Source organism: Odontesthes bonariensis, chromosome 2, assembly GCF_027942865.1.
Source record: "Odontesthes bonariensis isolate fOdoBon6 chromosome 2, fOdoBon6.hap1, whole genome shotgun sequence".
NCBI classification, from domain to species: Eukaryota; Metazoa; Chordata; class Actinopteri; order Atheriniformes; family Atherinopsidae; genus Odontesthes; species Odontesthes bonariensis.
Genome location: NC_134507.1, coordinates 27750094 through 27766064, shown reverse-complemented (window position 1 = coordinate 27766064; position 15971 = coordinate 27750094). Strand labels below are relative to the sequence as shown.

At 43.0% G+C, this 15971-nt stretch overlaps 1 protein-coding gene across 2 annotated transcripts in view; it reads left to right on the top strand.

The window, feature by feature from the left end:
- nrg3a (neuregulin 3a) overlaps positions 1-15971 on the top strand; it is a 555008-nt gene that overhangs the window by 327497 nt on the left and 211540 nt on the right. For both annotated transcript variants that reach the window (XM_075480968.1, XM_075480960.1), the window contains exon 2: positions 3490-3619. In XM_075480968.1, coding sequence (XP_075337083.1) covers positions 3490-3619 — 130 coding nt within the window. The remainder of the gene's footprint in view (positions 1-3489; positions 3620-15971) is intronic.

Genomic DNA, 15971 nt, shown 5'->3' with positions numbered 1-15971 from the left:
CCACCTTTCATGTAGGTGACCTGATTTCAAATCTCCTGCATGAAAGGTACTACCTCCAGTCAGTGTCCTAAGGCAAGACCCCCTTACCCTACCTGTAAGTCGCTTTGGATAAAAGCGTCTGCCAAATACATAAACTTGGTCCTGGTAACTTATCTGAATGAAAGGTTTTGTGTTTTTGCTACACCGTCAGTATTGCCTCAAGCCTAACTTCATGGTGATAATTCCTCACCGGAGGGTTAGAGATGTCCTGAATTATGCCCTGTACATGGTCGAACTCTTGTTGGCAAGTATTTTGAATTGGCTGCCCTTTGTCACCGAATCTGCTCGTAATTTTTATGGACAGAATTTCTAGGCGCAGCCAGGGCGTCGAGGGGGTCCGGTTTGGCGACCTCAGGATCGGGTCTCTGCTTTTTGCGGATGATGTCGTTCTGTTAGCGTCGTCGGGTCGTGACCTTCAGCTCTCACTGGAGCAGTTCGCAGCCTAATGGGGAGCAGCTGGGATGAGAATCAGCACCTCCAAATCTGAGACCATGGTCCTCAGCCTTAAAAAAAAGGGTGGAATGCTCTCTCCGGGTCGGGAATGAGATCCTTCCCCAAGTGGAGGAGTTCAAGTATCTCGGGGTCTTGTTCACGAGTGAGGGACGAATGGAGCGGGAGATTGACAGACGGATCGGTGCGGTGTCCGCAGTGCCGCGGGCTCTGCACCGGCCCGTCGTGGTGAAGAAGGAGCTGAGCCAGAAGGCGAAGCTCTCGATTTACCGGTCAATCTATGTTCCTATCCTCACCTATGGTCACGAGCTGTGGGTAGTGACCGAAAGAACGAGATCGCGAATACAAGCGGCCGAAATGAGTTTCCTCCGCAGGGTGTCTGGGCTCTCCCTTAGAGATAGGGTGAGAAGCTCGGTCATCCGGGAGGGGTTCGGGGTAGAGCCACTATGAAACCCCCGGAGAAACGGCAGATAATGGATCTATTCTTTCTGAAGAATTTATGCTCAGTGGGAGTTCAATTAATTGAGATTATAGAAATTATTCATCCACTGTCTCTTGCTAAGTTCTGAACAGAAAATGTGTCAATCAAAGTGTGTGTAAATAGAACAGACATGAAAGCTGCTGATTATAAAAATGTCCACGAGCTGAACAGGACAAGGTGTTTGTGTCATTTGGAGCTGTCCTGCTCAAACGGTTTTGGGTTGTTGGCTTACATTGTGACGAAGAAAAGACATATCAACTGAGCTATAGCTCTGAACATTCAGTGCATTCATCCCAATGAGGGTTTTTTTTTTTTTTTGTGGGATTATTAGCATGCAGCAGTTAGACTGAAGTCTGTTTTTGTTTCATCTTAATTGCTGAGATCGCTTTAAAGTACAATCCCACCAGTTCTAATTAGTCTCAGAGTAATTTTCTTTACCTTGAACTTGCTGTGCCACATAAAGTTTTATGAAACTGCTAAATAAGGCTGAGAATGATGGTGAAGTCTGCTGTGTTGTCACGTGCTATAATAGTTAGTTAGTTTTGGACATTGTTACTATGATTAAAAACCATTTGGCTATGAAGTTGAACACTTGGACATAAAATCATTTGCTAATCGTTTGCGCAGTTCCTGGCCTAACCTTTGAATTGAATTGAGTCCATCACCAGCTAATTAAATGACGGTTGTGGGGAATCCCCGGTCAGCACCCAGCGTCTCACGACTTAATCCACCAAACGGCCACAAGCGTGTTTTATACCGCTGAATAATAGAGGTGAGGCCATGGAGAATAAACTCACCTTTTCTTTTTTTAACCTATCCATCCCCACCTCGAAACACTGCCCATAATTAAACTCTATTCATCTCGTGATTGCGAAAGCTTCAGTTTATTTTGATATATTTTCCAACACATCATTAAGGAACGACCTCATACAGTAATCAGTGCACACGTGGAAATAACATCATCCTGTGAGTACAACTGATTTTTAAGCACCGAAGCAAGACGTTTGGACAAATCACTGCTCGCAGAGCTACTTAAAATAAATAAATACATTTAAAAAAAATATTCGCTTCGGCTAATGAGAGCCCTTCGTGGGCTCGTTTTTCATTTGTAAGCACAAAGGAAACAGTCAGTAGTCTTATCTGCTCGCAATAAGCACATCATCTATGGTGCAGATCAGATTTCTCCCCACAGCTCAAAGTCATGACTTGACCAGCTACATCTCAAGCTTTAACAACAGTGCACCCTGAGCATTTTAACTTATCTTTTCCATTGATTACAGCAGGTTATCCCAAAGGAGCAAAATTGTCCCTTTTCTCTCTCAAGCTGCTCCTCGTATTAATTTCAATTATAAAATCATCCGTTAATGTGCCGATTCCCTCAGAAGTGTGTGCTGCCCACAATCAGCCTCGCACTTTGTGATAAATCCCTGGGAGAAGTCAAACTCTCCAACAGCACCTCTGCCACCACAGAGTATTAATCACAGCGGGACAGATTATTACCCGTCCTCCATCCATCTTTTGCCGGCGACTTTACGGGGTCTAAACAAACAATAGTGTGTTGGTATTACCCGAGACGTGCAGTTTGCTGGGAGGCAGCAGCATAGTCTCGTTATATATCCTGGAGTGGAGTGTAGGTACATGAAAAAAACGCTTTCTTTCCTTTTGCTTTTTGGTTTGGGATGATGGGGAAATCTGCTTGCAGAACTTTGGATGAGAAGACGGTTATAACGTAAATGTAAATGTATTTTATTTATACAGCCCTTTACACACCATCCTTACGATGTACCAAAGTGGAAATAGATGAAGAGAAGAATAAGTGAAAACAAATAAAAACAATAAAAGAACAGTGAAAGCAATTAAATCCATCCATCCATTATCTATACCGCTGAATCCGTCAGTCGGGTCGCAGGGGGCTGCAGCCTATCCCAGCGGTCAATGGGCAAGAGGCGGGGTACACCTTGGACAGGCCGCCAGTCCATCACAGGGCCACACAGAGACAAACAACCACACATGCTCACACTCACTCCTAAGGACAATTTAAGAGACACCAATTAACCTAACATACATGTATTTGGACAGTGGGAGGAAGCTGGAGTACCTGGAGAGAACCCACGCATACATGGGGAGAACATGCAAACTCCACACAGAAAGAACACAGCCGGGAGTTGAACCTGGAACCTTCTTGCTGGGAGACGACGATGCTAACCACCGCACCACCGTGCAGCCCTACAACAAAATCAAATAAAATCAAATAAGATAAAAGTGTCATCATACTACTGGGTATCAAAAGCCATCCTAAATAAGTAGGTTTTTAGCCTAGGCAATAATGAGTAACGAAACGCTGGAAAATCCTAAAAACGAACAAGGACGGTTGCTAAGTGTGGCTGTTAAAGACCGAACGAATTTAGGAGGAAATCTCGCTCTTCTATGAGTCTTTCTCCAGCTCATTCAATCTGCATCTCTCTGTGTATTTGTGGAGTTAACAGAAACTAATGCAATTTGCTTTGTTTAATCTGCAGCCTCCCCGACTGTCCCCCCTCTGCACTCGGAGCACTTCAAACCCTGCCATGAGAAGGACCTGGCGTACTGCCTGAATGGGGGCGAATGCTTTGTCATCGAGACCCTCAGCGGCCCTCACAAGCACTGCAAGTAAGCAAAGATTCAACTGAAATCCGTCTCCTTCTTTCCTCTGTTCTGCCTCTTCCCTCTCGGCTCACTCGGTTGTTCACTCAGGCTTTGTTTATGGTGAATCCTTTGATCACACACTGGACACACAGACATGTTATACCGTGTATACATTTTGTTATTATCATTTATTCAGGTTTGTTTTCCCCAGCAGAACATTGCAATGTAAGAAGATGAGCAGTATTATCTGTTTTTTGGCCACATTTTTTGGTTCTGAACGTTGTTTTCAGCATCTTTTAAATGGAGGAATTTTCTTATTGCAGCAACACATTGATGTTGCCATTGTACTGAATGCGTCTGTGCACTTTAGTTGTCCCAGATTTGAGAGCAGAGCTCATGGGCACTTAGCCCGTTCAAATGTAGGGCCTTTTTTTTGCTAATTAAGTCCCACAACAACTGCTTCCAAAACCTAACCTCAGGACTTCCACACAAGCTGTTTTTCAAAGAGACTCTTCTGCTTCCCTTCAGCAGAGTACGCGTCTTGTTGCTCATGTGACAGCGTGGATGGGAAATTCGTGTCCCAGATCGTTAGACTTAAGGCTGATTCATACTCGGTGCGACCTCGCTCATACTAGCTGGTCGCAAATGGCGCAAACGGTCACGTGTCCCAAAATTCCGCCACGCCCCCCGTCGCAAGCTAGAAAATCCTCGCGCGGCGCAAGGGCGCGCACACAACTTTTTTTCTGACTTCACGCGCGCTCAACCGGAAACAGCTGACCAAGAAAAAGAAAACATGAACACTGCAGAGACCGTGGTGACCGAGACGGTGCGCCTCTACAAACATCTGTACGACACGTCTATGAAGTTACACTGGGACAACGTTTGACAAAGTTCGTCTTGTTGCAAAGGACGAACATTCCACCTTCTCTTCTGTTTTTGCCGCAGCCGCTTAGCTCTGAGATACATATACAGTTCTACACCCAGAGTAAATTCATTCCGCATCAGATGTGCCAGCCTCTGCTGACGTGACACCACAGGTGGCATTGTGTATGCTTTCTTCCTATGCTTTTCAGCTTGTTTCCTCAACAGTGACGCTCGCTGGTTTGGAGAGAACTGCAAATGTGACGCATACTCGGCACAAACTGCGCTTATGAGCTGAAGGAACTGTGAAGGGACTGGCGCTTTCGATGACGTCATTAATGGTTCTCGAGCCAGAACAGTTGCGCGTTTGCGCCGAGTATGAATCAGCCTTTAGAACTCCGAACTAAGTTGGACACGAGTTGTGATTAATGTGAAGCTAAACACAGAAGGTGTTAAACATTCGCATGCACACAAACACTTTGGATGTTTATGAGAAAGAATATTTCACGATGGCTCCGTGGTCAGATGGGGAAAAACTAACAAAACGAGTTCAGACTCTACTTTATTTTGAATGTACAAATTGTGCAACTGTAGGTAATTAGAGATCATATAGTCATAAATCAAGGCTGGCGCATGGACTCCCTTTGTGGTGTCTAATTTCTGTAACTTATGAAGTTGGAAGTACAAAGATGTAGAAAGTAGGTTAGGGACCTAAAAGGTAAAAGATGCTTCCACTAGGGCCTATTACTCTCACTTTAACCCGAGAGGGATGGGGGGACAGAGGGAGGCCTTTAAAAGTCAAAATTCATTCATCAGGTTTCTCTAAATCCTTTTACTGATTGTAAAAATGACGCATTTAAGTTATCAGGTTACTGTAAGGCAAGGCAAGTTTATCTGTGCAGCACAATCCAACTACAAGGCGATTCAAGGTGCTTTACAGATACATTAAAACAGTAGAAATAAAAAGCATGATTTAAATTTTAAACAATAAAGAAAGAAATAAGAACAACAGATAAAATAAGAAGTTAAAATGTGATTAAGTTTTGAAACTCAGGCTTCAGATTTGGAGCTTTATCCAAACGCAGCTGAAAATAGGTGTGTCTTCAGCCTGGACTTAAACACACTGAGTGTTTCAGCTGATCTGAGGCTTTCTGGGAGTTTGTTCCAGACATGTGGAGCATAGAAGCTGAATGCAGCTCCTCCATGTCTGGTTCTGACTCTGGGAACTGATAGAAGACCGGCTCCAGATGAGCTGAGGGGTCTGGAAGGTTCATACTGGGTCAGGAGGTCACTGATGTGTTCTGGTCCTGGACCATTCAGAGCTTTAAGAAGCTGTGAGTCAGTAGCATGTCCGCACATCCGCACCGGGAAGTTTTCCAACTAAAACAAAAACACCCATTCTGTTTGGAACGACGATCGAAAAGGGCAGAAGAAAGCTGGGTAAGAGGGGCAGAGAACTGAAGGGAATTGCGTGAGAAACCGACGTGAAAGAGATGGGAGAGGACTGTTGCCCTCCTTTCCAGCTCACATCCGTTGCCATGGCAGCATAATCTATGCTGTTAAAAATAAGCTTTTTGGAGGAATAATATGGATCATCAAGCAATATGTCAATTAATAAAGCAGTACAACTATGAAGTTTGTTCCATGCTTAGAGTTCAGGGAAAAGCAAATCTAACCCTTTAAATGAATGTTTAACATAAGGCTCCACTTTTCAGTGAGCCTTTTACAATAAATGAGTAAAATCTCATCAGAGTGACTATTTAAAGAAAGAAAAAGGATGCAGTGAGCATCTGTTGACATGCTGGCAGACGCTGATTTATCTTCATCAACAAAAGAATGACAAATTTCACCCCAGGCACAGGATCAATGTATAATCTCATTCAATTTGTGTTTGAAACAAATTGAGACAAATCGGGCTGTAAAGGTGTGATCAATTGAGACATTTAATGGGGATGGATTGAGCCGGTTTATGGAATTATTTGTCACAGAATTAATCATTTTTATTTGTGAGATGAAACTTGATCCTCTTTGCAATGATTTTTTTTTCTCCAAAATATCATAACTCAAGCATCAGGTGGTATTCCTGAGCAATTGTAACAACTGAGCACGGATTGTCCCCCAGAGCGCAGTTTAGCACTGTCGGCGTGCGGCGGCGGTTTCGCTTGGAAACCGTGTGGGACGGAGCGGGGAAGAGACGTGAGTCATATGTGTTGCCCGTCCTCTCACACACAGACACACCATGAGAGCTCACTGCTTCGGGCAAGGCATTCAATCATTAGTGTTCAGCTAACCAGTAAATTAGTCAGTGTGCTGAGATCATATTTTTCAGAAGACGGTAAAAGGCCGAGGCGTTCGCTTACAAAAGAGTGATGTCGATGTTGATTAATTACTTTTTGAAGCTCTGCACGATTTTCCCAAAGAGAGCAAAAACTCCAAGGATCATTTTGGTGTAATTACTGGCCCAAATAACTATCTAAATGTTTCCAATGCACACTTTTCTTATGTGCTTTCACTCTATTTAATCTATTTATTTTTCTCCTATGACTTCAGAGAGAAAGTGGTGGCGGTTTGAATAATAATCCCTCACATCCTGATTGTTGCAGCCACCATATTAGCCGCATTCCCACTGTAGGAACCTTTGGCAGTTCCTAGAACCTTTTCAGGAACAAGGCCGTTTTTTCCCGCAGTTCCTGGAACCATTTTAGCTCCTCCTCCTCAGCTGGGTCTGTTCTGGTTTCCATAGGAACACATCTCACGGAGGTGTTTGGTGGTTGGTAGCTCCGCCCCTTGTCATGTTGTCAGGCTGAAATGTTTCCTCGTACGACACGGACACAACCTTGGCGTGTTTAATAAGTTAAACTGACACGTGGTCTCCTTTGTCTGCGGCGCTCTGCTCTCCTTCCTTCATGAAACCAAGAAGTATGGCCTGCGCTCCATCCTTCGTCTCCTGACTCTCTGTGAGCTCTTCCAGCCTCCATGTTAGACGCCCGATGTGATCGTCCATGATTAATATCACCATCATGCAGACCATGAACACATGTTAGCTTCTTTGTGGTGTTTTTTTCTTCTCTCCTTACTTTTCTCGGGTTTTGTTTTGTTTTGTTTTGTTATTGAATGTGGCGCTAAAGTAACATGTCGCTGTGGCAGACGGCTGCGTCGCATCAGTCTCTATCAAGGTCCGACTCATGTGCGAATGCAAACTGAAACAGTTCCCCTGGGGAAGGGCAGCTATTAGAACGAAATTCGAAGTGGACCGTTCTTAACTGCTCTGTCCGAATGCAGCTAATGAACCGCGGGATTTAGCTTCGGCTCCAGTTATATTGCATCGTTTATTTGTTCTGTCATCGGATCTGAAATGGAATTTACCTTTAGCCCGTTATTTGTTTGTTTCCTTTTCATTACATTACATTACATTACGGTCATTCTGCAGACACGTTTATCCAAAGCGACTTATAATAAGTGTGTTCCACATCGGTAGGCAAAAGAACTTCAGGTCACAAGAAATCACAAGTGCATTTCCTTCCAAAACCAAACAGCTAAGAGCATAACTAGTGCTAGAGTAAGTGCAGTAAGTTAGGTACCTAGACAAATGGGAAGACAATTTAGGAAACAAATACGTGCGTAAGGAGCTAGGACGAAACAGGTGATGTCCTACGAGGGCGGATCAGGGTAGTGTTTCCTGAAGAGATGGGTTTTCAGCCTGCCTGCCTTTTCCAAAGAGGCAGAAGGGGTGTCCCCCAGTCAAGTTGGCTAAGCTCGTCCCATTGCCCCATTGCCCCATTGCCCCCTGCCCAGAGGCTGTCCCTAAATGATGGCGTTACAAGCCCACCTGGCTTGTGGAGGTAGCAGGGGTTTGTGAGGAAGTCGCTGCAAAACTTCCACAGATGAGACTGAGGGTAGAAGCAGATGTATTACGCGTACAAACCCCAGCAGAGCTTTGAAGCTGAGATTTTATCCCAGACTGCCTTGCAGGTCATGGAGCTGACCTTGCACCGGCTGATTGTAACGTCCCCCAGCAGGTCCAGGGGTGCCCATTTGTTTTCACCGTTGCTCAGATATCTTCCTGATAAATTGAACCGATAAGGACAGCATTGCTAACGGATATTTATTAAAGGACAAAAGGAGCAGCAAATGTGAGATAAAGACTTTGAATGCTAAAGTTGGAGGGCGGTGTTGTTGTTTTATTGCTCCACCAGGAGGGCGTCGTGTCGGCAGCATTAGCTGTAATTTCTGAATATTTCCCTTCACTTCCTTTATCATCAGTTTAGCATCAGCCGTAACCCTTCACAGCTTTCTACACGTCTGTCACAGCGAGGTCAGTGTGGAGACATGCAGAAGTGAGACGTTATTAACAGGATAAAACCCCAAACCAAACTGAGGCTGCAGCCCAGCTGACAGAGCAGCAGTGCACATCAATCACCTGCCAAGAATCCTTGTGTTTTCTGGCAGAAAGCAGTGAGCAACCTCAGGCCTGTGCAGCCGACAAACCACTTCTCGCAGGAGTGTAATCCTCTATCCCTTCCTCCCAATCCTCCTCATCCTCCTTCTAGTCCCTCTGGACACCAGCCTTGTCTTTCCTGAGTGACCTCAGGCTTTTCCAAAGCTTTCAGCCTCAGAGCAACTCCACCAGATTGACTTCGGGCCTCCCAGGTGCTAAGAAGCAGTGCACGGTTGAATAGGTAACCTCACGTTAGACATACACACAGTGACAAGCCAATTAACATGGAACAAGCATGGAATTGAAATTGTGGCTGCTTTTAGGCTACTAAAACACAAGGTAAAGAAAAAATAAGTCACTTTGAGCATTTGGAAATGAAAAACCTTGAAGAAACCCAGTGCCTTCTTACTTACAGGGTGTTGTTTATTTTGAATATACCTACATTATTTTCCCAGCACATTTTATTTATTTTGTTTCTCTAAAGATTAAGTGCTTTATTCAGTTATGTCAGTGCAGCAAAATGGGGTTTTATCTGTAGTGATTATAATAATATATATTATAATATTATCATATTATCATGCCTCCTCTCAGGCCCGGAGTGGCTAATCGGGAGAACCGGGACAATTCCTAGTGGGCCGGTCTGATGTTGGGGTCGCAAGGGCCGGTTTCTCTTGTTTTATTTTTATTTTTCGGGTTTGTTCAGTCATGGCAGTGGGTTTACGTCAGTGCACTCGGTCGGTGGTGTTTGAAAGATGGAAAGTAGAAAGATCCAGGGTGGCGCGGAGAAGGCTAGAATTAAAAAGAGGAAAGACGCAGGAAACAGACGCAGCTAAATGTTCAAATATTGGCAACTTTTTCACTGAAACGAGCGGTTTGTAACGTCAAATGAGGACGATGAAACAGATAAGGTAATATGTTGAACTCTGCCTGCAAACCACCGTTCAAGTTAAATAATTATCAGCTCAATGAATTGCGTGACGTTGTGGCTTATAACGTAACGTTATATAATTTAAATACTAGCATGATGCGACACCACATAACTGGGAAACTTTGTCTTGTAGCCCCTCAGAGTCAGAAGATGCAGCACTGAGCACCAGCCATGAGCCCACAGGTCCAGAGTGGGCAGGTAGGATTGAGTGAATATTATTAGAATTAATATAATGAAAAGTATGGTGTGGACCTGCTTTATATGAAAAGTGCCCTGAGATGCTCAATGATTCAGCACTACATTAATGAAACTGACCTGAATTGATCAGAAGGCTTTGTAAAAAAGGGGAGATTTGTGCTGACAATTATCACCATTTTTAAAATGTGATTTAGTGTCAGAAGCAGAGCCAGTAGTCAGGGGCGGAGCTACAGGGGTGGCTACGGGGGCATTTGACCCCCTTGAAATCTGATTGGCTACCCCAAGTGCCCCCCCAGATGATTGACAGTCTTTACGGTTGCAGTTTAGCTGCTGTGATAAAACCTGACGGCGCGCTTCCATTTTAACCGGCGCAGCTTTTGCAGTCTTTACGGTAGCAGTTCAGCTGCTGTGGAAACGCACAGACCAATCCCACGTGATACTACTCAGCCAATCAAGTCTGTGCATAACAGGCGGTAAACATTGCGAATCTACGAGTCAAGTCACACATGAAAAGACGATAGATAGCACACATTTAGAGAAAACAAAGGGAGAAATACAGACGCCTGACTTGAAGAAAGTTGAGAAACAGGAGTGAGACGGACAAAGGGAGAGGAACGGACGACAGAGCCAGAGAAAGGTAGAGAATTAAGTAACAAATGGCGCTCTCCAAAAAAAGAAAAGTGGACAGCGAAAATAGAGCATTTAATCCGGAATGGACAGACTCGTTTCTGTTCATACTTCCCACTGGGAGCATTAAAACTTTGTGTCTCATATGTTCAGAGACTGTGGCACTTATAAAAGCTGCCAATGTGAAACACCATTATGAGACGAAACATAAAGGTTTTGAACAAACATACCCACTCAAATCTGAAGTGAGATCACAGAAAATAAGTGGTCTCACAGCCCAATATGACCAGTCCAGAAAGCATTTTGTGAAGACCTGTTAGGTGTCACTCCCCTTCAGACCAGTACAAGAGGAGAAGACCTCTACCTGGCCATAAAGGAGATGTTAACAAAGAGAGGAATAGAGCCAAAACAAGTGGTTTCAATAACCACAGAGCCCCTGCCCCTGCTATGATCGAGAACATTAAACTTATCTGCAGTCATACATACATGTTCAGTTCTATGTTACGTGACAATAAATATTGTCAAAAAGTTTTTGAATTGTACTAAATTCATTTCATTTAACCGTCAGGTTTTGATTTCATGCAGATGTTGATACAACTACTTGGCTACTTAAATATATATCACAGTAAACTTAAATATATATCACACGAAATAGTTAGACATTATGATCTTCCGGACCTTTGCTTCGAGAAATTTTCTCTAACTGGACCTCTTTAAATTTTAGTTGAATATCCCTGCCCTAGAAGGTAGAAGATCTATGGTTTGTTGAAGCTAAGATGGGTATTGTTTGTCTCTGGTTATGGCCATGCTCTGCACTGTGTCCTACTTACCTGTGTAGTATGTTTTGCTTAGTTAAAACCTTGTCAGTCTTTGTATGTCATGTCAATTTGTTGGCAGTTTACTTTTTTGTTTTGGTTTTGGGTTTTTTGTTTGTTTTTTGCTGACAATTGAGGGACTGCTGACTGTGTGAACAACTGACTACCTGTGTGTGAGAGTAACTGTGTAACAGATCCAGTGTCTGAGTAACTGTGTGACTCAGTTATTATGTGCATTTTAGTTTCTGTCAATGGTATCAGGGTGTTGGTAAATGCACCATATTCATTTTGTACATAAATAAACTAAAACTTGCACTCAAAATGGCATCTTCTGTCTGCTTAATATGTGGCTACTTAAACATTATTGCAAATTGAAATTACTGTTTATAGGTTTATATAAGAAAGATCAACACACATTAATTAACTTGTAAAGGCACCAGAAATAATAACTTCACATCTTTCATCTGTAGTCCCTGGAAATTGTGTGTGTGTGTATATATGTATATATATATATATATATATATATAGTATAAGACAAAAATGATCACAAGTCATGACATATCAAAGAAGAACACAAGACAAGAGAACAACATGCGTAAGTCCATATAGGAATAAATAATAAGAATAATACAATAACAATAACAATAATAATAACAGATATACATTACTCAATTACTAATAGATGGTTTGATGTTCTTCTGGTGCCACATTACTGTTAGCGCATAAACTTATTTGTGTGTGGTGTAAACCATTGACCCCCTGAAAAACACTTGGCCACCCCATTGCTACCCCAAGAAAAAAAGTCTAGTTCCGCCACTGCCAGTAGTAGATGAGGGGACTGCGTGTGTGAACAAGCAAGCATTAGTTCCAATATAACCACTTTCTATGCCCAAACGATAGGAGTGACCCATTAAAAGTAAGATAGTAAATACACAAAGCCCACAACTGAAAGAGAATAGGATGAAAGTAACATGAAATAAACCTGCATATTTTACCATTGAAAATATCTTAATTGGTTAGGTCATAATGTGACCTTACAAATCAAATGTAAGGTTACAATTACATGATTTTAATAATAGGTTGTGATCTAAAGTGGGCCGGTCTGAGGCATGAAAGTCCAGGGCTGGAAATGAGTCCCACTCCGGCCCTGCCTCCTCTGATTCCTCTGTGCATCCCCTCGTAGGAAAATCCTAACTTTGCCCGTTTTTGCCTTCAAGTATGCTCATTTCAGTCATCGTCCCAGTAAACGCGTTTTTGGTCGAAGCGTTCAGGCTCTCCCACTTTATACACGTTTTAGAATTCAAAATACCAGCTCAAAGCTTCCAGAATACACTTCCGTCTCATGAAAGTTTAATCATGCCGTCTGGGGTCGACCGTAAAGAAGTTAGAAAACGCCGCTGTGCCCCCCCACTCAAGCATTTCGAGGAACATATGCAACTACTCAGACAAAGAAACACACACACACACACACACACACAAACACACGTGAGTGTCATCTCGAGAGATCCTGGCATTTCAGCAGCGAGCTCGGCAAGAGTCAAAGGGCATCCGAAGGGGTCACTTTGCTGTGTGCATTATTGTTTCTGACAGCAGGGACTTATCTTGACAGCAGAAAGCCTCTTGGATAAAGATGTCCCAAATGCTCACCAGAGAGAATGCTAAGCAAAGTGCACATTTTTGTTTGCGTGTGTGTGTCTATGAACAGAGAAATGTCAAGGTTTGTTATGATTCCCAGAAAGAATCTGTGCTGCTGACTACATTTATAGCACCGTTTGGTTGCTGTTCAATAGGAAAGTACCTTTTTTCTCTTAGTCACTCATTCTCTCCATTTCATCCTGTGTTTTCTTCTCCTTTGCCTGCCCTCCCACTCTCTGTTTTTCTCCCTCTCTGATTCTCTGTGGTTTGTCAATTTCTCTAAACCCTCATCGCCATCTGTGTGATAATAATGGCGCACCGGTGGGAGTTCAACTGGTGTCTTTCTGACAGTAATAAACAAGGCTGATGCCGCGGCATGCTTTCGAGGTGGGAGAAAATTAAACAGATAAGAGGCTGGAAGGCGAGCTTTTTAGCGAGCGAATCCTCCAAGACGCACTGAGGAGCACTCGACATGCCTGGGAAAGGAAATCAGAAGCTGGGAGGGAGCCGGTGACACGCAAGAACAAGGAGAGAGAGTGCTGCTTTTTGGGAAAGAGATGAGAGTGTGAGCAGTGGTGGTCAAACACCAGTATGATTTAATTGGCACACATTTAAGGCTTCATGATCACTTGGCAGCTCAATCACGGTGTTGTGTAAAGGCAATTCAGTGCAGTTCAGCCACTGTCAAAGCGCTACGTTTTGTACTGTAATCGAGATAGCAGCTTGTTTTCCCTGCTGTAAAGCAGCAAATTAACATTCATTGTTGTATTAACAGTGATTTAAATGACTATCCTGCCCTACAGAGAATAACCCAACAGCAGACTACATGTTGGCCAGCGCCACACAGCACACACGCTCTCAGAAATAGGGGTACAGTACGAGTCCTTTTTTGTCCCCTGAGGTACAATCTATACTAATATACCCCCTAGGATTAATTATTGGACCTAAAGGTACCTATAAGTACCTTTTTTGAGGGTCCAAAAGGTAGATATATGTACTCAAGTGGTAAAAGGTACCTATATGTACCTTTTTGAGGGTCCAAAAGGTACATATATGTACCTTTTTTTCTACATGCTGGGGTACAATAGACAGTCTGTGTTAGGCTACTTCAGTACAAGGGTACAAAATTGCCACCAGAGGTACAAGATTGGTTTCTGTAAGGTACAAACCACAAGGGTACAAAACTATACCTTCGGAGGGTACACTCTCAGAAAATAAAGTAGAGAATTGTACCTTTAGGGGTACGATGGCTTGTCACTGGGGCAGTACCCTCGGAAGGTATAGTTTTTTGTACCCTTGTGGTTTGTACCTTTTTACCACTTGAGTACATATATGTACCTTTTGGACCCTCAAAAAGGTACATATATGTACCTTTAGGTCCAATAATTAACCCTAGGGGGTACATTAGTATAGATTGTACCTCAGAGGACAAAAAAGGACTCGTACTGTACCCCTGTTTCTGAGCGTGTTCTGCCCCAGTGACAAGCCATCGTACCCCTAAAGGTACGATTCTGTACTTTATTTTCTGAGAGTGCAGAAACTACTCTGTAGTGTAGTTTTCAAGTGCAGATGGGAAACTAAAACGGACTTACGTTCAGGAGGTGCAGTCAAGCTGTCCGTTCGTCTGGTGCCCATACTGTGTTGAATTTGTGAGGCGGCGCCATGGAAACTATGCCAATGGGAAGCCTGCCGCTTTGTCTTGATGGACACGACTTTCAGGATCAGACGAACACGAAAGCTCTAACCAAGCAAAGCCGGTTTGATTCCCCAGCAAAGATGTTCCATTTCATGGTGTCGTGGTTTCTTTGGTTAGGTTTGGGCAGCTTGACTTTACATGGAAAACGACATTAAGACTTTATTTCTGCCTCTCTGAATGAACTTGGTGTGATCGGCCTGGGGGTGGGTAGTCTTGGTTAGCAGCCTGAAAGTGTGCATCTGGCATACATTAAAAGAGCCCAACTGCTCAAGGCAATTCAATCACTGGTTGGCAAGCTCATAACTTTCAGTGGTGGAGGCATATAAATCCAATATGTGCATTACTCAGCGAGTTAATTCTCTCTAAAATGAACAGAACTCCAGTGGGCAGGTTTTTAGCCATCATTGAGCAATACACAATATCAATGGGTACCCAAATGGACGAATGTAGATTAGGATTTTAATGATTAAATCATTAATATATAATTTAGTGGTGCTGCATGTGACTGTGACATGACTGTGTGGATTGCAGAGTCAAATTAATGCCGATCTCTGATGAATGTGGGTTTTCTCAAGCCTCAAGATCTCCTCAACTTCTGGTTTATTTGTATTCGTGTCTTTGTTGGTTTTAATTAGCAGAATTTAACATGTTTAATTGTGTAATTGATTCAGCACGCTTAGTTTGGAAAACATTACCGAGTGTCTCATTAAGGCTCTTGCACAAACATACACGTTCGGCGTGTGTGTTGTATTTGATCTCTAAATGACAGACATAACATTGTAAATATACTCATTTGTGAAATGTAATGCTGTGAATTAATTTGATGAAGAGAGACTTTAAACCACGAGCTGTTGTCTTGTTGGTGTACATTTCTACATGTTCTGCCGGTGGAGCAGAAAGGGACAGATAAGTGGGATGTGCACTTCAGCCAGAAACACTCCAAAGGTTTAAATAATTGTCAAATTCCACACTGTTATGAGTAATGGTGCTCAGACAAATTACAGTCATTAATCACAGAGATGTTTCCTCGTGAAGAACCCTCACAGACTGTTTTTTTTTTTTTTAAGATGGATATCTTTCAGCAGCTGGATAAGATGTAGAGGAAAATGTGAAAAGATATTTCAGTTTGTGTGCTTGTTAGCACTTGAATTTTCCTCATTTCACATCTGGAGTTGATT